Source organism: Canis lupus, chromosome 16 (assembly GCF_048164855.1).
Source record: "Canis lupus baileyi chromosome 16, mCanLup2.hap1, whole genome shotgun sequence".
In the NCBI taxonomy this organism is placed as follows: domain Eukaryota; kingdom Metazoa; phylum Chordata; class Mammalia; order Carnivora; family Canidae; genus Canis; species Canis lupus.
The window spans coordinates 24,856,947-24,884,059 of NC_132853.1; the positions used below are offsets into that span (position 1 = coordinate 24,856,947).

Consider the following 27,113-nt stretch of genomic DNA (forward strand, 5'->3'; position numbering starts at 1 on the left):
AAGGAAAGCCTCTGCCACTAACTGTGCCAAAAAGTTTTTCTTACTCAAACTCAAAAAGACAGCTTGAAGTTTTTAAGAAATTTTGTACACTTATAACTAGATTCACTTGTTTCTACCTAATGTTTCCATCCCTTGCCATCTAATGAATGTAGACATATTTTTCTTTTAAAGCAATCTAGATAGTAGGTAGCATTACATAAGAGCTTAATAGTTTTTCTTTATTATAAAGAGTATAATGATCAAGTAATATTTAGAAAAATTATAAAATGGATTATTAGTAAGTAAATCTTTAAATTTTTTTCCTAAAATCTAATAAAGATATATGCTTCCATCTTGTACCTTCAATTACCAGATGCTGCTCATCTTGGATTTTCAAATATTCCAATCTATGATCTTCATCATCCAGAAGAGTAAGGTAATTCTGTGTATGGAGGAGGAAATGTTTTTGTTAATTTGATTACTAGACTTGAAACGGAAATGGAAGTAAATATTAATGACAAAACAATTAAACATGTCCTTGTAGTTCCCTACCTCATATGACAGGTATTTGGCATAGTATAGTTGTTCAGAAATATTTATAATTTAGGTTGGCAAAATGAGAGAAAACCAATGTCTACTTCATAAACAAATACTTCATGTCTCTAAAACAAAGTTATAACAGAATTTTGGGGAGATCAGAAGATTTATCACCCATCAAACCAAAATTGAGATGTAGATTCCCGGAAGCACACAAAAGAAATTTTCCTTAGTACCTAGTATGAAATTCAGTAAACATGCTAATGTTAAGAATGAAACTTACTAGGAACCAAAAATATAAAATCAAAGTATACATGTTTTTACATGAAATTACATGTTTTTGTTTGTGCTCACAAAATTAAGTCAATTATTCTAAGGGAGGTACTATTGTTTTGCCTGTTTACTCACAAGAAAATTGAGACAGTTAAGTGACTTGCTCTGGGTTATACAACTAAACAAGTGGCAGAGCCAAGATTTAATCACTGGCAGTGGGGCTCCAGCAATTGTGTTAACTATTACATATTATACTATACTGCCTCTCGATGGTGATCATAGGAGGATGTAAAAAGAGGGAACAATGGAACAGAGAACTGGTTAAAACTACTTACATTCCAATTTCAGAGTATAATCTGAAAACACATTGCATATGTTAGGAAGACTATATAAGCAATTAATGGCACTATCTCTGAAGAGAATAGAAAATAGAGGTCAAAGGATGGGAATGAAGAAGTTTCACTATATATTTCTGTATTGTTTGGATCTTTTCAACATGTGTACGTGTCACCTTACGATAGGAAATGACTTACCTCACTGTTGTAAAGCCACAGGCGCATATCTTCCTCTTTGATGCGTAGCCTCTGAGATAGATATTCATGAATTTCCTTGATGGTTTGCATTCGACTAAAACAGCCTGTATAGGCTAAGACTCGCTTTAATGGTGCATTTGGAGAAGGTACATTTCCTATGGTCATAGTAATCATAATAAGGAAAAAGGCATATGTAAAAAAACCCTCAGCAATGACTGCTTTAGGAAATAATGATGAGAAATGAGAATTATAGTTTTGATTTTTTAAAAGATTTGAGAGAGAGAGAGAGAGAGCACAAGTGGAGGTCGGGGGAAGGGAAAGAGTGAGAGAGACAAGAAAACTGTGCTGAGCACAGAGCTGATGTGTGGCTTGACCCCAGGACCCTGGGATCATGACTTGAGCCTCAAGCAGATGCTTAACCAACTGAGCCACCCAGGTGCCTAAGAATTAAAAGTTTAATAATCTTGTAAATTAAGAAGCTTTAAAATGAAGATAGGAGACCAACTGTGTTAAAGTAAGTTGAAGCCTTTAACTTTGAAAGAAAGAGCAACAAAATCAGAGCCCAAGTAAGAGATGGTATTTGGATTCCAAAGAGTAGCAAAGTATCAATAACAGACACTGGTATCTTGGCTGCCCCCAGTAGGGTGACACTCAATAGCAAAATCAATATTCAGTGTAAGAATGGGGAAGATTATAATGGGACTGGATTTGAATTCTACAGATAACTGGATTTGGTAAAAAAAAAAAAACAAAAACCACTGGCCCAAAACGGCATCACTTAGGTTAAAGTCCTAAGTTCATAAACCAAGACTTTTTTTTTTTTTTTTTTTTTTTTTATAAACCAAGACTTAATACCTAACCTAACTGCAGTTTCAAACCTGCTAGAAATGTAACCTTTAAACACTCAACATGGGTATTCCTGGTCAGTACTAGGACATTTATTGATAGACCCCTGCTTTTCCCCTTAAAAGGGAGATCTTGTCTAAAACAGAATCTTTGTGAAAAATTTCCTTTTTTCCACTCCCTACCCTTTAAAAATCTTCTTTCCTGTAGCCCTCAGGAGCACTTCTCTACTTGCTAGATGGGATGCTGCAAGACTCATAAATCGATTAATAAAGCCAATTAGATCTTTAACATTTACATTGTTGAATTTTTGTTATTTAATAATCTGACCCACTTTCTTAAAATAAACCGTCTTTGAATTACTAATCCCATCACTCTCAGTCATTAAATGCCCCAATTACCTGGCACATTAGTACAATTACACAAGAAACTTTTCTTTAAAATTCGAAATAGGCATAGACTCTACAATGCCCAAACAGAGTTGAAAGTGAAACCAAGGGCGCTTCTGTGAAAAAAAATTGCCCGGCTGAAAAGGTAAGAGGGAGGAAGACTGTAGGGCCTGCCCACTCAATAAGAGGACAACGGGCATAATCTTGAATTTCTAGAGGGCTCAAGAAACAAAAAGAATGGCAATAAGAGGAAAGAGAAAAGCGAAGAATTTAACAAGTTTAACCACATACTTCAAAAGAGAAGGGAGATGAAGTGACGAGATTGAATGAGTCAAAATATAGGTTGCTAAAACAATCAACTAAACCTTGGTTAACTATTTAGCCAAAAACCCAGGCAAGAGCTATAGTTTAGGGGTTCCTGGGTGGCTCAGTGGTTTAGCACCTGCCCAGGGCGTGATCTTGGAGAACCGGGATCGAGTGCTACATTGGGCTCCATTGCATGAAGCCTACTTCTCCCTCTGCCTGTGTCTCTGCCTCTTTCTCTCTGTCTCTCATGAATAAATAAAACCTTAAAAAAAAAAAAAAAAAAAAGAGCTATAGCTTAAAATGGTCCTCTCTAGCTATAGTAGGTTATAGTTTACTTAGTAATCCAAAATAAAAATAAACTTAGCATATCAATATAAGCCATCTAGGGTAAGATTATACCTGCCAGGTAATTTCTACCTATCCAATGGAGACATAGCTTTTTTCCTCTTATTAAATGCTTTTGGGTTTTCACCTACTAAACAAAGCAAATAAAAATATTGGTATCATATGCCTTTTAAAAAGCTTCCAAAAAGAATTTACTCACCTAAAATAGGCTGAAAAACCAACCAAGAAACAAAGACCTCTTTATCTGTCAACATGGCTACATATAAGTATACATTTAAGTATACTGTATCAGTTTGTATACTCATCACTTCAAAAGTAATAAAAGAGCCTAGTAAACAGTCCTAACACATTGAGTAATGAAAAAGATGAAAAATATGTTAGGGCAGAACAAAGCCCAACCATGATCAGTTTTTAAACTAGAAAAGCTTAGCAAATCTTTTACTATCAGCAAGCAAAGGATAATTCCTAAGAGAAAATAAAAGAACAAATTTCTCTAAGTATACATCAGAGGATTAGTTATAAGATTACAGCAAGAAAGCATATTTTTGTAAACTTCAATATGATTAATGATTGATTTCAGAACTAATTAGTAAGGAATAAAATTTCAAATTAAGAATAAATTTGGAGCATATACTCAGTTCTAGGATTCAGAAGCATTTGCGAGTGTAGTGTCCAAGTCAATTTCTATTGTCATAAGCCACATAAGAAATTTATTTGAATTCTAGACAGTTTTTATAGCATAGCTCATTAAGCAGGCAGCCACTTATTACACATAATTTTATGTTTTTGAATAGCATCAACAAATCTAGTAGAATTTACAGAAGCAGCAGAAATCTAGGATCAGCACAAGAGTTACAAAGAATACTTACTAATGGTACAACAACACATCTTGCCTCTCATGTTATCTTTCAAAGAAAATTGAAAAATATATGCTATGGGTGCCATGGAAGCAAGGCAAAAAAACAAAAAACAAAAAACTTTTATTCAATGGAAAATTAAATCAAGAATGTTTTATAGTGATTCTATTTCACTGCTCCTTGATTTTGACATTTTTGCCAAAGACAAAGTTTGGTTAGGCAGAAAAAGCCAATGCTTTGCTATAATTCTTACCAAATAATATGTGTAAGAATCTTCATATATTATCTGAATATAACTTTTAAGGAAGATAGAAAACTAAATATTTGATTTCAAAGGATGAATGGTACTTATAGAGTTGGTTTGGGTTCACAGGTAGTTCTTGCATACTAAGTTATATTAATAATATTCTGGCATTGTTTTATATATATATATATATATATATATATATACATACATATATATATATTCTGGCATTGTTACATAAAGTCTTAGACTTTGTGTAAATAGATTAACTCATTATTTCCACTGAAGAACAAAGTCAAATATTTGCAAAGCAAAAGTATAGAGCAAGTCTTACCTGTCTATAAAATTTAGCCTCACAGAGAAATCAAAGGGGGAACTTTTCCCATGTAATACATTAAAACAGGAATTATACATCATTTTGGTAGGCTTGATGTTCTTCAAAGCAAATGTGTCATTTTAATTTTCAAAAACATATCCTTCATTTTATATTATCTGTCTCTAATAAAGGCTCTCTGGATTAAGCGAGAATTGTATCTTGTTTTATCAGAAAAGTCCCAAAAACAGTAAACAAGCAAAAATATGATATTGTGAAAGAAATTACTTTTCAGAAATTTGAGTGGAGTTGAAAAGACCAGTCAGTCATTGACTGGCAGATTTTTAATTTAGGTCAGGCAAATAATTTACAATGGCTTGTTTCCAATGAAACAAAGTATATGAAATGTATTTCTATTTTCTTTGTATGTTTTCAAACTAGAAAGGGAAAAAATTCTCAGTTTGCTGCTGAGATTTTGCCACTACCTCATCTAGTCTTGCGCATGACCATAGATTTAGGCCCCACAGATGATTTACTGATTCTGTATGAAAGCCGATGGGAATACGTATTAGTATAGTGGCACCAGACTTTGAGCAACTTGGTTGCTTTTGTTTTTTAAAGAAATGCATGGTATTCTTGCTGCATTCTTAAGTTACCTCTTGGTAAATGCTGAGGAAACATTCTCAGGCTGATCATACCCATATTCACCCAGATGTTAGACTGCTGCGTCCGAGTAGCAGGCTGCTGTCTTAGGAAGAGAAGATATCGAGGAAACAATTCCAGCTCTGGGATTTCTGTCTTGCTATTCTTGATCACCTGTTGTCATAAAAGATACAATGTGATCACCATGAAAGAAGAAACAAAACTGGTCATTTTTACCTAATTTCTAAGATTTATTTTTTAACTAAAATGTTCAATAGGTTTACCACCTATACTTGGTTAGATTCATAGATTTCTTATATACTCTCAGTTTCCTGGTCCTAAACCCATCTTCTAAGATTAGAACCCCTGGTGAATATTTTCTCCTCTTTTATTTAAAAGCAAGTAACATTGAGATAAAGAGGAGAAATCTTAACTATTAATTCTATTAACTTCATACTATAATTCTTCTCACTTTTATGTATTTTGTGTATATTAATGATGGCCTTTTAAAGAACAAATTCTTAGGACTGGAGTTATAAGTCAAAAAGCATGGAAGGCCATGTTATTAACTATATTAAGTCATTTTGTCACCCAAAGTGTTGTAATTTACAGTATTTTCAGAAATGTATGAACATAGTTCTCTCATAAAATCTTATCAGTAGACATGAATTGAAAACACCTAGTTTCTTTAACACATATACAGTACTATAAATTTGCTTAAAATTTTATTTCTTATATTAGTAAGGATAAAAATGTTTTCATATAAAAATTTTCTGGGGCTCCTAGTGGCTCAGTCAGTTAAGCATCTGCCTTCAGTTCAGGTCATGATCCCAGGGTCCTGGGATTGAGCCCCCCATCAGGCTCCCTGCTTATTAGCAAGGAGCCTGATTCTCCCTCTCCCTCTGCCTGTCATTCTCTATGCTTGTGCTATCAAATAAATAAAATATAAACTTAAAAAATTTTGCTATCTATATTCTATTATAATAGGTTTGTTCAATATACTTTTGTCTATGATTAAAACAACTATATTGGAGGCCCAAAGCTGAGATTCATGTTGTTGAAAGAGGATTTTTCAATAACCCCCTCCAATAATGTGCTTGCCAGCCCAAAGACACAGGAAAACATTTCATTAGAAAACTATTGTTCTACGAGGTCAAGGGTAGATAGAACATTATCAAGCTAGTATTTCAAAAGGATAGGATTAACACACCTTAAAACATAAAATTCTACATAATTTGTAATGTCTCAAGTGATGAGGCTTTATTTTATTTCCCTCTGCCCTAGTAACCAATGTTTTCTACAATAGAGCACTTTTTAATGTCAAGAGGGGGCAGTAAAGAACCAAATGAAAACAATGCTATAAACTAAACCTTTAGTAGGACTTTTTCTTAAAAGTATTTGGCATATTCTGATACGCTATTGTATGGTATTTGAAAAGCTCCATTGGGGATCCCTGGGTGGCGCAGCGGTTTGGCGCCTGCCTTTGGCCCAGGGCGCGATCCTGGAGACCCAGGATCGAATCCCACGTCGGGCTCCCGGTGCATGGAGCCTGCTTCTCCCTCTGCCTATGTCTCTGCCTCTCTCTCTCTCTCTCTCATTCTCTCTCTGACTATCATAAATAAAAAAAAAAAAAAAAAAAAAATTAAAAAAAAAAAAAGAAAAGCTCCATTGGTCCCCCATTGGGGACCTTACATGATAAGCAGTATAAAGGCTCTCCCTGGTATTTTCCTCTAAGACTGCTGGAAGAAGTCTGTCTACTTCTACATAGGCACTAATACCTACAAAGCCAACCATAATTTCTTATGATTTCGGTTTAATATGTTTTGAGAAAAGGTTAATAATTCAGTATCTGTATTTGTCAGACTACATAAGACATACCTTTGGCAGAATCTGAACTGATAATGAAGTAGTTTTTATAATATATGCATCTTGCTTGCCAAGGTAACAAGTGATTTTGTGAGCAAATTACAATTAACAAATTCTTATGCACAAACATACAAAAACATATTTATTTATATTTTAATTATTCTTGTCTTTGAACTTGCTAATAACTTCAAAGATAACCGGAAAACAATAGATATAATTTCATTTGCAAGAATTTATCTTAAAAAAATCATCACATGTTTGGGGAAAAAATTCTCACTAGGAAATTTTTTTCCAGAAATGGTTTTTTAAAATTAAACACTAGAGGCAAACTAAATATCCATCAGTAGGTGATTAGTTAATAAATTATGATTTATGTACATATATATGTATATGTATGCAAAGTATATAAAGGATCATTATGCAATTACTAAAAATAATGGTATAGATCTAAATTTTTTTTTGATCTAAATTTATTAACCTACAATGACATCCACAGTAGCTGTTAGATTGAAAATAATAGATCATAAAACACCAGGTATAAGATAATTCAATTTCATAAAATTACCCACACATGGGGTGTCTGAGTGGCTCAGATGATTAAGCTTCTGACTTGATTTTGGCTCAGGTCATAATCTCAGGGTTGTGAGATCAAGTCCCACATTGGGCTCCAAGCTGGGTGTGGAATCTGCTTAGGATTCTCTCTCTCACTCTGCTTCTCCCCATTGCCTCTGCCCTCAACAAATAAATAACCCATATCTATCTATGTATGTATGTGAAAAGGCATAGAGTAATGTTTGGGAAAAAAAGTACATTAAGCTGTTAATAGTGGTTACCTCTTAACATAGTAGGATTTGACATGATTTTTATTTTCTTTTTTTTTTTCTGTATCACTGTATCTGTATCATATCACATGTACAAATTAAAGATGTTTTTATTTTTCTTTTTTTTTTAAGTAGGCTCCACACCTTATGACCTTATGAAGACCTGAGATCAAAACCTGAGCTGAGATCAAGAGTCAGATGCTTAATTGACTGAGCCACCCAGCTACCCCAAAGATATTTTTAAATACATAGTCTGACTTAATATAAGTATGAAAGTATTCATTTTTAACTTTGTCATGGCAAATTTTAGTATTTACTCCCTACCTGAAAACACCATATTTTAAATGTTTTTTGCAGCATTTTTTCCTGGAATCAGGCAAATGTGTTATATATAGAGATTAAAAGAAAATACTACCAAGCCATAATGAAGTAGCCATAATGAATGCAGTTTCGATTTAGTAAGATTATTTTAATATTTGTCTGACATCAATGTAAAAAACATGACCTTGTGTGAGGCTCTGAAAAAATTCATCTAATAATTATGATGATGATGATGGTATTAGCAAAAGTCAATGTTTACTAACCACTTACTATAAATCAGATACTGTTAATCATATATATATTATTTAATTATCAAAATAACATTAATGAAGTAGATAACTGTTATTTCCACTTTACAGAGGAGGAATCTAAGATTTAGATTGGAACATTGGTAATCCAAATCTAGGCAGGCTCTAAAACATCAAACTATATATATGTCAAACAATTATCACAATGTTTCCCCAGATATAGAATATTAAGACATAGCAGGAAAGTCCCAGAAATTAAGCAACTAACTGAAGGACTACCCTACCTTCCAATATGTAAAGAATAAAGTATATATGTATATGTATCTATGTATATTTATTTTTAATATATATCTTCTAGAATTTCTGATGCCAAATACAGTAGGAATATTTTGGAGCCAACAAACACAAATCCCAAATTCCTGCTTCTGACCTAAACACAGTTTTTAATAAATGTAATTAGTCAAAATTATAGATTAAGGCTTTATAGCAGACTTTTACTCTTTTTGGAAGTGATCTAACTTACAGTATCTCATCTATGCAAGCTTTCCTGGTATAAGAAAGTTCTATCTTGGACATTAATGTGAGGGAGAGTGTTTCTTGATCTACAAAAAGAACCTTCTTACAAAGTATTTTACTGCATGGAAGAGTATTCAGGACATGAGTCCTGTTGTTTACTATATAAGCTCAATAACATAAAAGTATAGTTAATTCACGATTATTTTGATATTATATACTTCAAGTCTTTTAAATTATTCTTTTAAATTACTTAGAGCATTTTATTTATGCTCTGAATGACTCATCCTAGTAATGGCAACAATCAGAATTCATTAGCCTTGGATTCCTGTTATCATTTGTTATGATCATTTGTGTGTCCTTCCTACAAAAAGACAAAACCCAAAAATCCACCAACAACTATGGGATGAACCAACCCCTAACTGGATGCCTGTGTGGTTAATAAAAAGAAGTTTCAGAATTAATCACTGCACCATTTCTCCTACATTCACTGAACTTTTCGGCACTGGCTTTCAGACTTCTGCTCCAGCCTAAGTCCTGCAATATCCTAAAGTCTGAGTTTATATGGAGAACTTATTTAATAGCTCAGCCTCATAATACCTTGACTTTGTTTAGTCCAGTTACTATTCCCTCCACTCCATGTAAATCACCCACTTCATAGGCATATCATTGTATAGTTGGTATCCAATACAGTGCTCAGTAAAATGAATGAATAAATGTAAAAGAACATAAATTTTATTCAACAGTACTGATACTCTGCTGCTATAGGTAAGAACTAATTTGTGGATAGTGAGATTCATACAGAAAGTAATGACCCAAGCTAGGGCTGTTCCTTATATAAGCACCATTGGTTATACTTACAGGTCGAGGTAAGGCCAGGTTTGCTCCATACCAGTGATAAAGTGCTCTCCACACAGGTTCTGGGACCATTTCATAATCTCTTCCATGGATCAGCTGTGGGGTTCGTTTCAATCGTCCTCCTTCTAGTGTTAGTGATGTAGCCTTAGAAAGGATGGAATACAAATGTTGATTTAAAAAATATTTTTAGTATTATAGTCTCTTGTGTTTTAACAAAGTCTAGATACAGAACAAATACCTATGTCACTACTCAGTTTCATGTTACTGAAAAATAACGTATTTTCTTAAAGAGATTTTTAACTTTCAGAATAAATTATTTAAGAAAGAGAACTCAAGGGACACCTGGGTGGCTCAGTCAGTTAAGTGTCTGCCTTTAGCTCAGATTGTGATCCTGAGGTCCTGTGATCAAGCCCTATGTCAGGCTCCCTGCTTCTCCCTCTGCCCTTCCCCCCCTGCTGTGCTTACTCGTGAGTTCGCACGTGTGCTCTTTCAAATAAATAAGTAAAGATCTTAAAAAAAAAAAAAGAACTCAAGGCAAATCATTTGAAAAATCATTGGAGCATTTGGAAATAAGACTGGTTTTCACAGATTTCATTCAAACGACAGAAAATATTATTTTGGGAAAAGTTAATTAGCAATAATCACGCCTCAGATAAACCTCATTGGCTATGATACTGCCACTGCGCAAAGCTCAGAAAATATTATTTTTGGGAAAAAAAATCCCACATACACATAAGACTACATTTTCACAGTAGCTGTCCTAAGAATATTTCTAAGGATTACTACACTGCTTCTACGCAATTACTAAATCAAAAAATATTCTCACAGAAATATACTCTGCAGAGATCTCCATCTACAATCAGTTAATTAAATGAACCATGAATGTATGAATGTCGTGCTATACGTTAAAATCTCTAGAGTGAAATTTATATGCCACTTGAAAGAGAATTATTTTAAGCAGATGTCATATTACTTACCTTTACTGGTTCTTGAGTTACTAGTGGCTGGTTATCAATAGCGCCTGGTTTCTGAGGATTGAGATGCAATAAAATATTCCCATTGGCTCCTAGCAAACACTGGTTGTTATTGTCAGAAGTGTTATGTTGTCGAGCAAAGCACATATCTGCCCCTGGTGTCGCAGAATACAGAAAGCCTGTAAAAGAAAAGAGGATGGAATTTATTTTTAGTTATTATCCATAAAGATATGAACTCTATGTCCATGTATTAGATTAATGCTATTTTTCTATTGGCATGTTAGTACAAGATTTTGATAACTCTGTAGAAGGTAGGAAATATAAACGTAATCCTTCTGGGCAATACCTAGCATAACACTAGGTGGAAGAAAAACTTTAAACTGTTACCAAATGAGGTGCCTGGGTGGTGCAGCTGCTTTAAGTGTCTGACTTTTGACTTTGGCTCATTCATAATCTCAGGGTCATGTGATTCAGCCCCATGTCTGGCTCCACACTCAGCTCAGTGTGGAGTCTGCCTAAGATTGTCTCTCCCCCTCACCCTCTGTCCCGCCCCCCACTCACACACATGCTCTCTCTCCAAAATAAATAAAAATCTGAAAAACAAAAAACAAAACCCACAACTGTTACCAAATGAACATCTGGCCTGCCTCCTGAAATATCTAATAATTCACAAAAATTATACATCCTCTGATAGAAAAGTATGGCCAAATAGCTGGGCTCTCACACAGTCACCTTTAATTCTTCTCTTCCACCTGTAAACACATTCCAAATGTTCTTGGAAGACTGGCCTGGTCATAAGAAGTCTCTAAACCAAAGGGAAGGAGCTAAAACAAGAACTCTAACAGATGAGTGCCAGAGAGGAAGGAATTGTTTCCTAATAAATTTATTTCAAAGGAAGCCATGCCAGGTTATAATAGAAAAATACACACATAAAATTGATTCATGATGACTTAGAGTTGTGAACCTCAATGCTATTTTAAGGTATTTCAACTCTGAACTATAGACTAATCTCAGGTAAACATTCTAGCCATCAATCACTTTAAACCTTTTGTCTGTGGCACTACCAGCCTGTGGATAGCACAGGTCAGAGTAAGCACATATCAAAAAGGACCTTAGAGAGGTTAAAGAAAAAATCTGGGTGTTAAAGCTCCTCAGAGAGAGCACTTCTAGGACTGCTGAGTGATGCTATAATGTCAGATGGGGAACAAGAAGGAGATACAAAGAACTTTGTAGAGAAGGTGCCAGCTCTGTCCAATTTGCCAGCTCCCTTCATGGAAAGGAGAAAAGATCTCAAAGATGGAATAACAACAGAGTAAGGCTGAGAGCATTGCTAGTGTTATTAGGAGAGTAATAGGGATCAACTCAACTCAGCTAGGCCACAAATACATCAAAGCATTTCCTCCAAATGTGTAGAAACACTGAGTTTTAGGTAGGTAGGGGCTTATGGGAAGCATTATGGCTTTTTTCTCAATAGTTTCATAAAAAATTCCCTCAATTCTGGCCTCAAATGTTTGTATAATCTGATATGAGGGTGCACTTAATCCAATGAAGGCAGAGACAGTCTTGGAGATGGAATTTTAGAGTTTCTCAACAACTGTCTTCTGAAATCTAAATTTAATGACAAAATAATAGCAATAGGGAGAGAAGTGGCTTTAATCAACAAAAACAGTGAAAATATTTTGTCTTTTTTTTTTTTTACAAGTTTATTTATTTATTTTAAGTAGGTCCATGCCCAGTGTTGGCTTTGAACTCATGACTCCTGAGAGAAGAGTTGCGTGCTCTACTAACTGAGCCAGCCAGATGCCCCAATCATTTTCAAATTGATTAATGAAGTAGAATATAGAAGAGTTTCTCTTTGTAAAGCTACTACATTCAAGAATACATTCAAGAATCTTTTAATTGACCATTTCATTCAAAACTTACTGCTGTGAATGGAAGTCTGATTATATCCTAGAAAGGACACCCTCTGACAAAGTATACTCCTTTAAGAAGTGACCCTGAATAAACTTTATGGGAAACACGCCATACTTACCACTGCCAGCAGTTTCCGAAGCTTCAGATGCAGTAGAAATGTTGTCTGAAAATTTCTCTTCTGTGGTGTTCACATAACTAAGGCTGCCTCCTCCAATTCTATCTTCACTCTGCTCTATACAATGTACTGCTGTTCCAATTGAATATTTTCCTCCATTCAGAACAGATGATAGCTCAATTACAACAGGGCTGGCATCCTAAAAATCATGAAATCAGAGACTGAGATATAAATTTAATAATCTGATAACTAAGCAGCCTTTAAAAATGAATCCCCAAATTATCTATTGCTTCTAATCCTCCAGTAGTTTGCTACTGCTGATTAATAACACTTTATTTTTTTTATTTTTTTTAATAACACTTTAATGTATAACTAAATTTTACTTTTTTCAAAGTGTGTGTATAAATAAAATTGGTAAGGCAAACTGGGAATACATACTGCAAAGGACTTTGACACAAACTGAGTGAATGATGTATGTATGAATAGGTTTACCTATTATTTATTTTTAAAAATTTATTTACTTATTTCAGAGAGGGGAAGGGAGAAGCAAAAAGAAAGGGGGAGAGAGAATCCTCAGCACACTACTCGCCAAGCATGGAGCCTGACATGGGGCTTGATCTCATGATCCTGAGATCACAACCTGAGTCAGAGGGAGAAGCAGGCTCCCTGTTGGGAGCCTGATGCAGGACTTGATCCCAGGACCCTGGGATCATGACCTGAGTCAGAGGCAGATGCTCAACCACAGAGCCACCCAGGTGCCCTGGGAGTTGACACCTTTTTAAGATAAAGTATATGAGTTAATACAACTATTTGAGATATTCTGGGATATTCTTGTCTGAGCTACCTGGACGCTTGAGTTGTGTGCTCAAGACAGAAAAAGAGGTGGAATATAAAAATTTGGAGCCCCAGAGTCTTCCCGAAGCATAAGAACATGGTATATGTAGAATAAGGAGAGATCAATGTTTACAAAATAGGCAATGGAAGAATCTGAGAAGGACACCGAATCTGAATGATGAGAGGAAAATCAAGAGATTGTACAGTAGCAGAAGCAGAGACTACTAGCACAGAATTATTTTCTACTAAGTTTAGTAATAGAAAAATAGAAATAGAAGACTCTGAGGGGCAGCCCAGGTGGCTCAGCGATTTAGCGCTGCCTTCAGTCCAGGGTGTGATCCTGGAGACCTGGAATTGAGTCTCATGTCAGGCTGCCTGCATAGAGCCTGCTTCTCCCTCTGCCTGTGTCTCTGTCTCTTTGTATCTCTCATAATAAATAAAATATTAAAAAAAAATAAGACTTTGAGAATGTATATCTATGAATGCTGTTAGAAGATCAGGATATCTGTAACTGAGAGGGTAAAGAGAAAGACTAAAGTGATTAACCAGTGAAACAAGATCCCACAGGCATCTGAGGGGGTACGTAATAGCATGTGGGGCTATTAGTTTCTCACAGTGGGGCTTTAGTTTCTCTTAATGCAATTAGAGCACCCCTAATTTTAGCCTAAACAGGGAGACACTGTATCAACATTTTATTACATACTTTCTCCTCTTTGATCTATAAGCCAGGTGAATACTATCAATTTGTAGACCTTCAGAAGCCAGCTCTGAAGAATTTTCAGTGCCTTTAATAGAAAGAGTGGCAATAAAACTTAGATTTCTTTCTACAGACCAATTCACTTTTTGTTTTGTTTTTAAGATTTTATTTATTCATGAGAGACACACAGAGAGAGAGAGAGAGAGAGAGAGAGGCAGAGACACAGGCAGGGGGAGAAGCAGGCTCCATGCAGGGAGCCCGACGTGGGACTTGATCCCAGGACTTCAGGATCATGCCCTGGGCCAAAGGCAGGCGCTAAACCACTGAGCCACCCAGGGATCCCCCCAATTCACTTTTTGGATTAAATTTTTAAAATAGCAATTGTTAAAACCTCACACAATTCAGAAGCATATAGATTCTTTATTACAGATACTCATGTTAGCATCTTCTGTCCATTAGTAACTTTCCTGAAGAATGGGAAAAGTCCCAGGTTATTTTGGGTATTAAATAACCTTAGTTCACAGTGAAAAAGTCATTCCCTATTCAAGTCTCTCTCAATCCTCTAATTACTTCAAGGAAAAGGTCCTGGTTTGGTACTAATGTGCTAATCTTGTTTTTTAATGTGCTAATTTAATACTTGATCTGCCAATGTAACACTTGATAAATTTCTCTTTTTAAGAGAGAACAGACCTTAATACTAGTCTTTAAAGGGCAACACTACTTAGCTGGAATTTGATATTATATCTTATTTTCATTGAATTTATTTTGACTTTCTATTTCTGGAGTGTGACACTGATATTCTTTTTAAGATACTGATGAAATGGTTTAAAAAATACATTTATTTACATAAAAATGATAAAAGTTATTTTTATAAACATGTCTATAATTTTGAAGATTTATTTATTCACGAGAGACACACAGAAAGGGAGAGACATAGATAGAGGGAGAAGCAGGCTCCCTACAGGGAGCCCAATGTAGGACTCAATCCTATGACCCTAGAATTACAACCTGAGCCAAAGGCAGATGCTCAACCACTGAGCCACCCTAGTGCCCCTTATATAAACACATTAAATAAATAATGTATGGGCATTATATGGCAAAATATGATGGCCATAGTACACAAATGACTAAAAACTGGGAATCTACATTAAATGTGGATTTTTGAGCCATCAGGATATTTTTTTATGTAAACTCTATGCCCAATGTGGAGCTTGAACTCATGATTTGGAGATAAAGAGTTACATGCTCTACCAACTGAGCCAGCCAGGTGCCCCTCATCAATATTTTAAGTTAGACTATCCACCAAAGAAATAAAAATTAGACAACAGAACAACAGAACCAAAATGACCTATGGTCAAAGAAGTAGAAATGTAAATTAGGTTTGATTTGTTTATATTATTAATCATATGTTTGGCCTTCAGAGTACGGATTTCATGGCAATTTCTTAATTAAGCACAATATTGATCTCACAGCTTTTCTGAGTCCATTCCAACAAAAAAGAATTAAATTTAAATTAGGTTTCAAAATAAATTTTCAGTAAACAAAAATGACTGATTTATATTAATTCAATCTTTTTTTTTTCAATTATGTTTTCTGATTTAGAAATAGAACAGAGGTATTTCTTTTCTTTCTTTCTTTCAAAAGAAATGATCCTATTATACAGTCAAAATTGATAACCACTGCCCTAGTGAGGATTATAGTCTCATACTTTTGTTTTTATAATGTGCTCCAAACATTTAGAGTATAGGTAACTGATTTCTTACTGAATGTATTACTTGCTCTGGAACTTGCTTTTTAGAAAGATTCATATTTTAATGAGCTTTTGGATCATTTCCTTTTTTCCTATAAAGATGGAGTAAGACTAATAGAACAGCCATTCTGAAAGAATAACTTGAAAAATTAAAGTCTTCTCCCAGGTCACTTCATTATCCTCCAGAAAAATCACTTTATTTTTCCTATAGGTGTTCTTGACCTTAAGTGATGTCTACATAACTATATGGTTGACAGGTAACTCTTTTTTTTTTTTTTTTCAGGTAACTCTTTTTGAAATTTTGTTTTGTTTTGTTTTTCTTTTTTTTTCTTTTTAAAATTTATATTCATTTCTCTATTCCATATATTTTAAGTTTGTTATAGATATCTTTGGTAAGAAAATGGGGTGATAAGGATGCCTAGGTGGGTCAGGGGTTGAGCATCTGCCTTTGGGCCCAGGGCATGATCCTGGAGTCCTGGGATCGAGTCCCACATCGGGCTCTCTGCATGCAGCCTGCTTCTCTCTCTGCCTGTGTTTCTGCCTCTCTCTCTCTCTCTCTCATGAATAAATAAATAAAATCTTTAAAAAAAAGAAAATGGGGTGATAAAAATATTACCAGTCATTAAGTCTGTTAAAGTTTTACAATAATCCAGCAACAGAATAATTTTAATAGCTTTTCAGAGCCTGCAATCTTTGCCTGCAGTGACTGCACATTATACTACATGCTTTCACATGGTGTAGTGAATGAGACCCTTTCTAGACTTAGAAAATAAGGGCTTTTCTTCACTGATTTTCCAAAGTTCCAACTAGAGTGGGTCTATATTCTCACTGTGTGGCTTGCTTTTCTATCCTAGGAATCTACTGTTCTCAGTGTCCAGCATTGCCTAAAACTGTCAACATTACTCTGGTTCTTTCTTCCCCTTTCTCTGCTCTATTTTTCAGGTCATTGCTTCCACCCTTAGCTTTCAGTGAAATTGTCAACATTTTCAGTTGACTAATCTTATGACTACTTTCCTTCTTTCTAATGTAAAACAAACCAATTATAGTCATGTACATACTCACTGGTTCTTTCTGAGTATTATTTCCAGTTGCTCTGGGAAATTTTTTTCCCTTTAAATGTCAAAGGAAAAAAAAAAGTCAAAGGATCTTATTTTATTTTTACTGACTTCTGGGTCTAGAACTATTAGCAATTACTTTGTGTTTTCAGGAAGATAGGTCTCTAGGTAGGTAAAATTTCACCCATGATGAAAGATTTTCCTGTTCTCTAAGTCAATGATTCTTAAAAGGGCCATGTGGCATTTATTTAATGTAAGATAATTCTATTTTAAGCATGTCATAACTTCTTTTGAGTTGTTATCAGTGGTTACTCATGTTCCAAAATAAGGGTCAGGTCTCATTTTCTTCTCTATCAGTGATCATGCTACTTCTTTCTATACATATGTATACTATAAACATTAATGAAATTAAACAACTACTAGCTATGCCAATTTTATATTTCATTAGTCTGCAATGCTGGTTTTCAAAAAAAAATGGAAGGTAGTAGGGAGTAACAGAAAAAGTACTAAGGTAGGAATCAAGAGACCTGAGCTATAGAAATCTAGATCAGGGCAGCCCGGGTGGCTCAGCGGTTTAGTGCCACCTTCAGCCCAGGGCGTGATCCTGGAGACCCAGGATAGAGTCCACATCGGGAGGAGCCCGCTTCTCTCTCTGCCTGTGTCTCTGCCTCTCTCCCTCTCTCTCTGTGTCTCTCATGAATAAATAAATAAAATCTTAAAAAAAAAAGAGAGAGATCTAGATCAGGTACTAAAGTAATTGCCCAATACAACTCCACGCAATTAGGAAACCTAAAGGGCCTCAGAGGCTTCGTTTCTAAATTTAGAAAAAAGAAGTGCTTAAAGTCTAACTCCAAAGTCACATAATAACTAATAATACACAATAAACAGTAAAATCTGTACATGAGTAGTAAGAGCTGCTCCCTCAGGTCTCAAAATAGGAGGGAAGACAAAAAAAAAATACAATGATGACAAACAGAAAAGATTTCACTATTTCTCCCCATTTACATTTGTACAACAGATTTCAAATAGTAGAAAAACTTTTGGCTCATTAAAGAACAGATCCCATGAGCAAACCAAATATTCAAACTCAAGCCAATCATTTATATCTGAGGCAAACCACTTCTGAGAATGGATTGTTTATTTTTCCTGTTCCATTAGTCTCTACTTAGGCATGCTACTGTCTGAAAGATACAGGGTGCTCTCACAGACAGTAATTCATATGAGCAAATATGTCATTTTATAAAGAGACATTAACTAAAGGTTAACTGATATCTTATTAGGTGGGCAGACTAAGGAAGATCAAATTATCTAACACAATAAAAACACTGATTTTTTTTTCCTTAAAGCATTTGCCAAAATTACCATATATAATGGAAAAATAAATATTACTATTGCTACTGCTGCTAAAACCACTGCTAGTATTACTACCATTACTTCCTCTAATTTTACATAGGGTCCTACTTGCCAGACATGGAGCTAAGTGCTTCACATATGTTAATTCATTTAATTCTTTGTAACAATCCTATTGAAATAGGTATCATGAGTAACTTGGTTCATATGAGGAAACTGAGGTAGAGAAAGGAGAAGTAACTTTTTCAAGGTCATACAGCAAGTAGCAGGACTAGGACTCTACACAGGGAGTACAAACTCACTCTATTATCTTATACTATTCTCTCAGACTATTAGCTAATACTTTCTGAGTATTTACTATGTGCCAGACACTGTTTTAAAAGGCTTAACATGGGGACGCCTGGGTGGCTCAGCTGTTGAGCGGCTGCCCTTGGTTCAGGGCATGGTCCTGGAGTCCCAGGATCAAGTCCCACATCCGGCTCCCTGCAGGGAGCCTGCTTCTCCCTCTGCCTATGTCTCTGCCTCTCTCTGTGTCTCTTATGAATAAATACAATCTTCAAAAAAAATTAAATGCTTAACATGTATCAACTCCTTCAATCTTCATAACATCCTATGATAGAGGTTACTGTTCTTAATCTCATTTACAGACAAGGCCCAGAATATCACTTTTTTAAAAAGTTATGCATTTAAAAGGAAGTTGCCTTTTATTTAGTAAAGAACACTTTTCTAATTAACATTATCTTCAGAAAGGACTATTATTCAATTTACATTTTTCCCTTATTAAATAAGTTGCCGTAAGTCTCTGCTACCCTTCCCTACACATAAACTGATATCTTTCTCACCAATTTAATCAATTTCATTTTATTCGTTTTTTTAAATAAAAAAAATTTTTAAAATATTTATTTATTTATTTGAGAGAGAGAGAAAGCACACATGTGAGAGCAGCAGGGTTAAGGGTGGTGGTGGTACAGCAGATCTCAAGCAGACTCTGAGCTGAGCATGGAGCCCGACTCAGGGCTTGATCTCATGACCCTGATAGCATGACACGAGCTGACATCAAGAGTCAGATGCTTAACCAACTGAGCCACCCAGGTGCCTCTAAGCAGTTTCATTTTAAAGTAAACTTTAAAGCCTGCATTTGACAGATGCATACTAGACAGTAATATAGAATCCCAGAGTGGAGAGAATATGATACTTAAGTGTAGATTTTCCCCTCTACATCTCTCCCTTACCACCCTCCACTAATTCTTTTAATGTGTAGAAGAGTTATGGCAGGCAAGAGCAAATCAGGTCTGTGTTCTCAGCAGTGCACTTCTGTTTATAAGGGTTGTGCTGCTAAGGACAAGACCTCTACCGTGTTCCTACAGGAAATGAAAAGTAATACAAAATACAAAATGAGGTTACTCTTTGAGTCTATAGCCAGTAAGACATTAAGAACCATTCATTCTAAGGCCAATCTAAGAATATAAAGGACAAAAAGCATTTCAAAATAGACTGTGATGCTTTACCCCACTGTTTTCATTTTCTGTTTACAATCACCATCATTATCTACCTACAAGGTTTGAAGTCATTTGCCTACTTTTCTACTCCTTCAACAGTATCGATTAATGTATTTTATATGTGAAAACCAATATCAAAACTGCAAAATGGAAAAAGAACCAGGCAGAATAATGAAGTAGATAATATAATCAGTCTACCAATATTCTGACAAACAATGACAGAAAAGGACATTATAGAATATATGAATCAAATAATCAGGTTAGTGATCATTTGACAACTAACAATGTGTCTATATATCAACTGGCTCTCCAGGTAGGAAGAAATTTGATTCCTGGCATTACTCTGAGTCTTTTAATTCTGAAGAAAAATTCATTCTATTTTAAGTAAGATGAGAATATTCACTAATGAGAATGTCCCTTTTAACCCTTTATTTGGCAGATTATTGTTAAGAAATTGAGTTTTGGGGGATCCCTGGGTGGCGCAGCGGTTTGGCGCCTGCCTTTGGCCCAGGGCGCGATCCTGGAGACCCGGGATCGAATCCCACGTCGGGCTCCCGGTGCATGGGGCCTGCTTCTCCCTCTGCCTGTGTCTCTGCCTCTCTCTCTCTCTCTCTGTGACTATCATAAATAAATAAAAATTAAAAAAAAAAAAAAAAAAAGAAATTGAGTTTTAATGTTAATCCTGATATTAACTTTCTTAAATAGAAAATCAACACTTCTTACCCACACAAGGCTCTTCAACATTTTGATGAAAAAGGTGAATAAATAAAGGATAATGTAAATGATGTGGTTGAGACACCAATGGCTTAAAAGTCAGTCAGTCCTTGGGTTTGATCCCAGAACTTCCACCTTAAGCAAGATATTTAGGTTACCTTTAATCTCAGCCTCAGGTTCGTCACAAGTAAAGTAAATTCATACCACCTTCCTCCCAGGGATACCGTGAGGATTTAATTAAATACGTAAGGTGTATATACATGCAGCCCCATGTCTATTGTTACCTTCCTCACAGAGTTGTTGCAAGAGAGGAAATTTACGTGGAAGTGTAAGCACAGAGGTTGGTCCCTAGAAGTATCACACAGTTACTCATTTCTTGCCCCTTCAAATCCTTATCTACATCGAACCATTTTATTACTGGCCAGTAGTCAACAAAGTCTGATGGAGTTGAAAATCCTATGAATATGCAAAAGGGAAGCATACTCACATATTTGACATATTCTTTCCACTGCTGCCACCACTGCATGGAGATGATAAACCAATTGTGTCCTGGTTGCAGACCGTACCTGCTCTCTCGTTCTAACCATCCTCTGTACATACAATAGAAATTCAATACATTAAATGGTATATGAAACAGATGACCACACAGAATGACATCCAGAAATCATCATTAGAAATCTTTACAAAGGAAAAACATGACAGATATACTTGGGAGACTACCAGAGTTTCAATTAGTGAAACACTGATAAGTCAATTTCAGGAGTCATAAAACCACTATCAAGCTTCATATTTGATGTTTTAAAAATAGTTTTAATGAGGAATAATTTATGTAACATAAAATTTACCTGAATTAAGAGTATAAGTCAAATGTGGTAAATTTATAGACATATGCAATAATCACCACAATCTAATAATCCAATTCTAGAACATTTCCATTACCCCTAAAAGCTATCCTGTGCCCACTTTTAGTCAATTTCTGTTACTACCTCAGCCCAGGAAACCACTACTCTATTTTTTATCTCTTACAAATTTCCCTTTTCTGAACATTTCATATAAATGGAATAATACAACACACGGTCTTTTAAATTAACATCTGGCCTCTCTAACTTACCATAATGTTTTTGAGGTTCATCTATGTTGTAACAAATTATCATTATTTTGTGCTTTGTTATTCCATTGCAAATACTATTTTTCTAAACATTTATTTTCTTTAGAGAGAGAGAAAGAGGGAGAAAGCACAAGTGGGGGGGGCAAAGGGAGAGATAGAGAGAGAATCTCAAGCAGACTCCCCACTGAGCATGAAGCCTGACATGGAGCTCAATCCCAGGACCCTGAGATCACGAGCCAAAATCAAGAGTTGGCTACTTAACTGACTGACCCCTCGAAATACTATTTATAATGCATTCCACAGGTGTGTATACACCATATTTTGTTTATTCACCTAACATCTGATAATTTGAAATTGGCAAGCTGTTTTCCAAAGTGGCCACACCACTTAACATTTGCATCAGGTATAATGGTTCTAGTTTTTCCATATTCTTGGCAATGGTTGTTATTGTCTGTTTTTCTATCATAAATGTTCAAGTGGGTGTGAAGTGGCATCCATGGGGATTTAAAAAAAAATCTGTTTTTATGGAGGAGAAATTCATAACATAAGATGGTAACATATTTTGAATGTACTAATGCCACTCAATTATACATTTTAAAATAGTCACTTCTTTGCTACGCATATTTCTCCAAAACATTCTCACACATGCCAACTGAGCAGTTATACACTATGCAGTTATTTCCTATTACTCCCTTCCCCCAACCCTTGACAAGCACCATTTTGCTTTTTGCATCTATTCATTTACCTATTCTGAACATTTCATATAAATAGAATCATTCAATATGTGACCCTCTCTATTTGGCTTTTTTCATTTGTGAGGTTCATCCATGTTGCTGCATGCATGAGTACACCATTCCTTTGTAAGGCTGAATAATATTCCATAGCTTGCATATTCCACTTTTTGTTCATCCATTCATCCACTAATGGCTATGTGGACTGTTTCCTCTTACTGGCTATTGTGTATAGTGTTGCTATGAACATTTGTGTGCAATTATTTGAGTTCCTGTTTTCAACTGTTTAGGGTATATACCTAGAAGTGGAATTGCCAGATTAAATAGTGATTCCATGTTGAGGAACTACCAATATTTTTGCATAGCAGTCTACACCATTTTACAGTTTTACCAGTTTTGTAGCAGTGTCTCAATTTCTCCACATCCTCACAAAATTTATTTTCCATTTTTAAAATTTTTAAAATTATAAACAGCCTAGTAAGTACAAAGTAGAATCACTATGTTTTGAGTTAATGACTAATGACTTTGAACATCTTTCTATGTGCTCGATGACCATTTGTAGGTCATCTCTGGAAAAATGTGTATTCAAGTCCTTTGCCCAGTTTTTAGTTGAGTTTTTTGTTGGTGAACTGTAGGAGTTCTGTATATATTCTTATTACTTGACTCCTGGAAGATCTAGATTTACAAACATTATCTCCCATTTTGCAGGTTGTTGTTTTATTTTCTTGATAATGTCCTTTGATAAAAAAAAAGAAGTTTTAAATTATAAAGAAATCAATTTTATCTATTTTTTCTTTGGTTGCTCATGCTTTTAGTGTCACACATATAAGAATTCAACTTAAAATCCAAATCACACTTGAAAAAATACTTTTCCCAGATACAGAATAAAAATACTATTCTGCTCACTTCTGGATTCCAAGATTTCTGATGAGAAATCTGCTGCTAATCTTATTGAGGATCTACTGCATGTGATGGGTAGTTTTTCTCCTGCTTTTAAAACTTTCTCTGTCCTTAGGCTTCTGACGATCTAATTATAATGTGTCTTGGTGTGAATCACTTAAGAGTTTTATCCTTCTTGGAGTTCAAGGCCGTTACTTCTTCAAATATTCTGCCATTTTCTCCCTTCTTCTAGGATTCCTATTGCATGTATCCTGGTATGATTGCTGCTATTCCATAGGTCGAGTAAGCTCTGTTCATTTTCCTCTGTTCTTTTTTCTTTTTACTCCTCAGTCTCAATAGCTTTAACTGATCTCTCTTTAGATTTTAACTTCTCTCAGCTGGGCTTTGTGGTTCTCAGTGTACAAAAACAGCATAAAAAAAACACTTTTAGCTTGCAGGCTATATACAATCAAGCAATGGACCAAAGTTAGCCAAGGGCCACAGTATAATAATCCATGGCTTAATATATAGTCAGTCCTGTACAATATTCCATGTGTACTTGAATATGTACTCTGCTGTTGGATGGTGTTCTGCTGTTGGGTGCACATGTATTTATAATTTTGTTTTATCTTCTGACAAATTGAAACTTTTATCATTATAAATGTCTGCCTGTAGTAACAATTCTTTGCCTAAAACCATTTTTTTCCTAGTATCAGTACATCCACTTCAGCTTTCTTATGGTTACCCTATGTCTGGTTATAGCTATTTCATCATTTTACTTTCAATCTATTTGTGTCTTTGAATCTCAAGTATTTAGATTAAAAAAATCAGTCTATCTTTAGCTTTTGATAATCACTTAATCCATTTATATTTAAGGTAATTATTGATATGGATTTGTGTCTACCATTTTGTTATTTTCTATTTGTCTCAAGTATTTTTTTAATTTTTGTTTTTCTATTCCTCCTTTACTTCCCTTTTTGTACTAAATAGATCGTTTTCTAGTATATCATTTTAATTATTATTTTTAAGACTATATTTGGGATTATTTTCTTATTGGTTGCTCTAGGGGTATAAAATAAAGCTTAATACATGCTACTTCAGATTAATACTAATTTATTTCAGTAAACTATAGAAGTTGCTCAAATATAGTTCACTTCCTGTTCTCTTGATTATATTATTATTGTCATGCATAGGACATCTTTGGAACATAGCTTTCAAATTATTGTCTTATGGTTTTGTATTTTAAAGTGTTAAAAGGATGAAAGAGAAAAATATATTTATACTGTCTTATTAAGTTTACTGGTGCTCTAGATTTCTTTGTGTAGTTCAAATTATTGTCTAGGGTCACTTTGTTTTAGCATGAAGAAGTTCCTTCAGTATTTTAAGTTATTTTAATCCTTCAGCATTTGAAACGTGTTTACTTGCAACAGTGTTTATATGGGAATGTTTTCAAATTACCTATATTTGAAGGATAGTTCTGCTGCATAAAGAATTCTGGGTTGATAGTTTTTCCCCCTTCAGCACTCTGAATGTCATCCCACTGTCTACTGACATTCATCATTTCTAAAAACAAATGGTCAGCCATTAATTTTACTGGGGTTGCCTTTTACAGATGGAGTCATTTATCTCTTTCTAGTTTTAGGAGCTTCTTTTTTGTAGTTTTGAACAGTTTGACTGTGATATGTTTATAGATGTGGATCTGTTTTTAACCTCCTTGTAAGTTTATTGAGCTTCTTGGATTAACAACTTTTAGTAATTTTAGAAGGTATTATGCCATTATTTTGTCAAAAATTTTTTTCTGCTCCTTTCTCTCCTCCTTTTGGGATTTCCATTATTATGTGTGTTTTGATACAGTTGTCTCTGGTGTTCTACAATCTTAGGTTCTATTCATTTTTATTTTCTCTGTTCTTCATATTGGAAAAATCTATTTATCCATACTCAATTTTGCTGGTTATTTCTCTGCAGCTCCAATCTGTTGCTGAGTCGCTGTAATGAATTTTCATTTATTGTAATTTTCAACTTCAGAATTTCCATTTAGTTCATTTTTTAAATCTTTATCTTTATTGATAGTTTATATTTGATTGGTTAATATCATTATACTTTCCTTTAATTCTTTAAACAAAGCTTCCTTTAGCAGTGAAAATATTTATAATTCTGCTTTGAACTCTTTGTATTCTAAGTCAGACATCTGGGGCTACCTCAGTGACAGTTTCTATTAACTAGTATTGTTCCCTACCACCACCATGGTATGTGGGTCATGTTTTCCTATTTTGTTGCATGTTTCATGATCTTCTGTTACTGAGAAGTGGACATATTTCATAATATATTTCACCAACTCTGTATTCTGATACTGCCTGTGAGTTTTGCCTTATGACTTCCTGGACAATTCTATAGTCTGTTTCTCATGCAGTGTGAAGCTGCTGTTTTCTTCATTATTATTTCTTACATTTAAGTTTGGCCTCCTTGAGGAGAGTATAACTTACTGGTCAGCCAATGACTGGTGAGGCGCTGTGCTAAAACATCTTGAGTCAGTGACATGTGCGCCTTTTTTCTTATATCAGTTCAGTTTGGGAAATTATGCAAAGTTCAGGCAGTTTACAAACTTTCCTTGGTTTGTATTTTCTGCATGTGCAAGGTCTCACATTCAATCAGGAATGAATCGATAGCTAAAGTCTTCTGTGGTTTCTGCTGAGCTTGAGCATAGCCTTGTATATACAATCCAGTTCATTTGGGATTGGGGAAGATTATCAATATACACTATGGTTATACTGTTCTCCGGATCTCTTTGTTACTTTCCTTGACTAATATTTCAACCAAAAGCTAATGACATTCCCTGACTGCCACCATGATCACTATTTTATTTATTCATTTTTTTCTTAGGCAGGCACTCATTCTTGCTCTATTCCAAATTAAGTCTGCCTTGTCACCTCTGCTTTGGTAAAACTATCATGCTGCATAGGAGGGAATGGGGCCAGCCCAGATAAAATTACTATGGATTCCCACTATTCTTACTGAGGTTTAGTAGTTTAATAATAAATAATACTTGAATAAATGCTTCCTAACTTGTTGAATACCTCTGGTCAATTTCCAGAGTCCTGAAAGTTTGCTGACAACTTTGTACAGTGTTACTATATTTTGTTCAGTTGCTTTTCAGGGAGAGGATCTGCTGAGTTCTTCACCTAGCCACAGCAGAAATCATGATACTAATTTTGAAACAAATTACTGAATCTTTAAGTTAGAAGTATTTCATTCACTTCATTGCTTATAGTACCAACCTGATTCATCCTTTAAAAATCAGACATGAAAATGGAGGCAAAATCAAACTAAACTCAAAAATCACAAATGAAATTAACCAAGTTAGAATCTAGAATTTAAAATTCAGATTTATTGAAAATTAAGGAATACAGAAAGCAGATTATTTGTGTTTTCAATGAAAAAGGTCCTAGACTTGATTCTGTCACTTTCATGCAATTTTTGGTAAGTCCTTCAACTTCAGTCAATCTCAGTTTCCTCTTTTATAAAATGATATGGTGACAGTAATTTAATGCAGTTATTCTAAGGAATAGATGAAATAATGCAAAGTGGAACTGTTGTGCGAAGAACAA

At 34.8% G+C, this 27,113-nt stretch overlaps 1 protein-coding gene and 1 pseudogene across 3 annotated transcripts in view; both read right to left on the minus strand.

The window, feature by feature from the left end:
• The window catches only part of USP32 (ubiquitin specific peptidase 32), a 217,489-nt gene that overhangs the window by 30,319 nt on the left and 160,057 nt on the right, over positions 1-27,113 (minus strand). For 2 of the 3 annotated variants that reach the window (XM_072779657.1, XM_072779659.1), the window contains exons 12-18: positions 21,278-21,380; positions 12,895-13,090; positions 10,866-11,041; positions 9,892-10,032; positions 5,276-5,435; positions 1,323-1,477; positions 340-421 (exon numbers count right to left, since the gene is read on the minus strand). In XM_072779657.1, the coding sequence (XP_072635758.1) occupies positions 340-421; positions 1,323-1,477; positions 5,276-5,435; positions 9,892-10,032; positions 10,866-11,041; positions 12,895-13,090; positions 21,278-21,380 (1,013 nt within the window). The remainder of the gene's footprint in view (positions 1-339; positions 422-1,322; positions 1,478-5,275; positions 5,436-9,891; positions 10,033-10,865; positions 11,042-12,894; positions 13,091-21,277; positions 21,381-27,113) is intronic. The other variant, XM_072779658.1, reaches the window with a different exon arrangement.
• Positions 10,460-10,580, minus strand: LOC140607698 (U4 spliceosomal RNA; annotated as a pseudogene).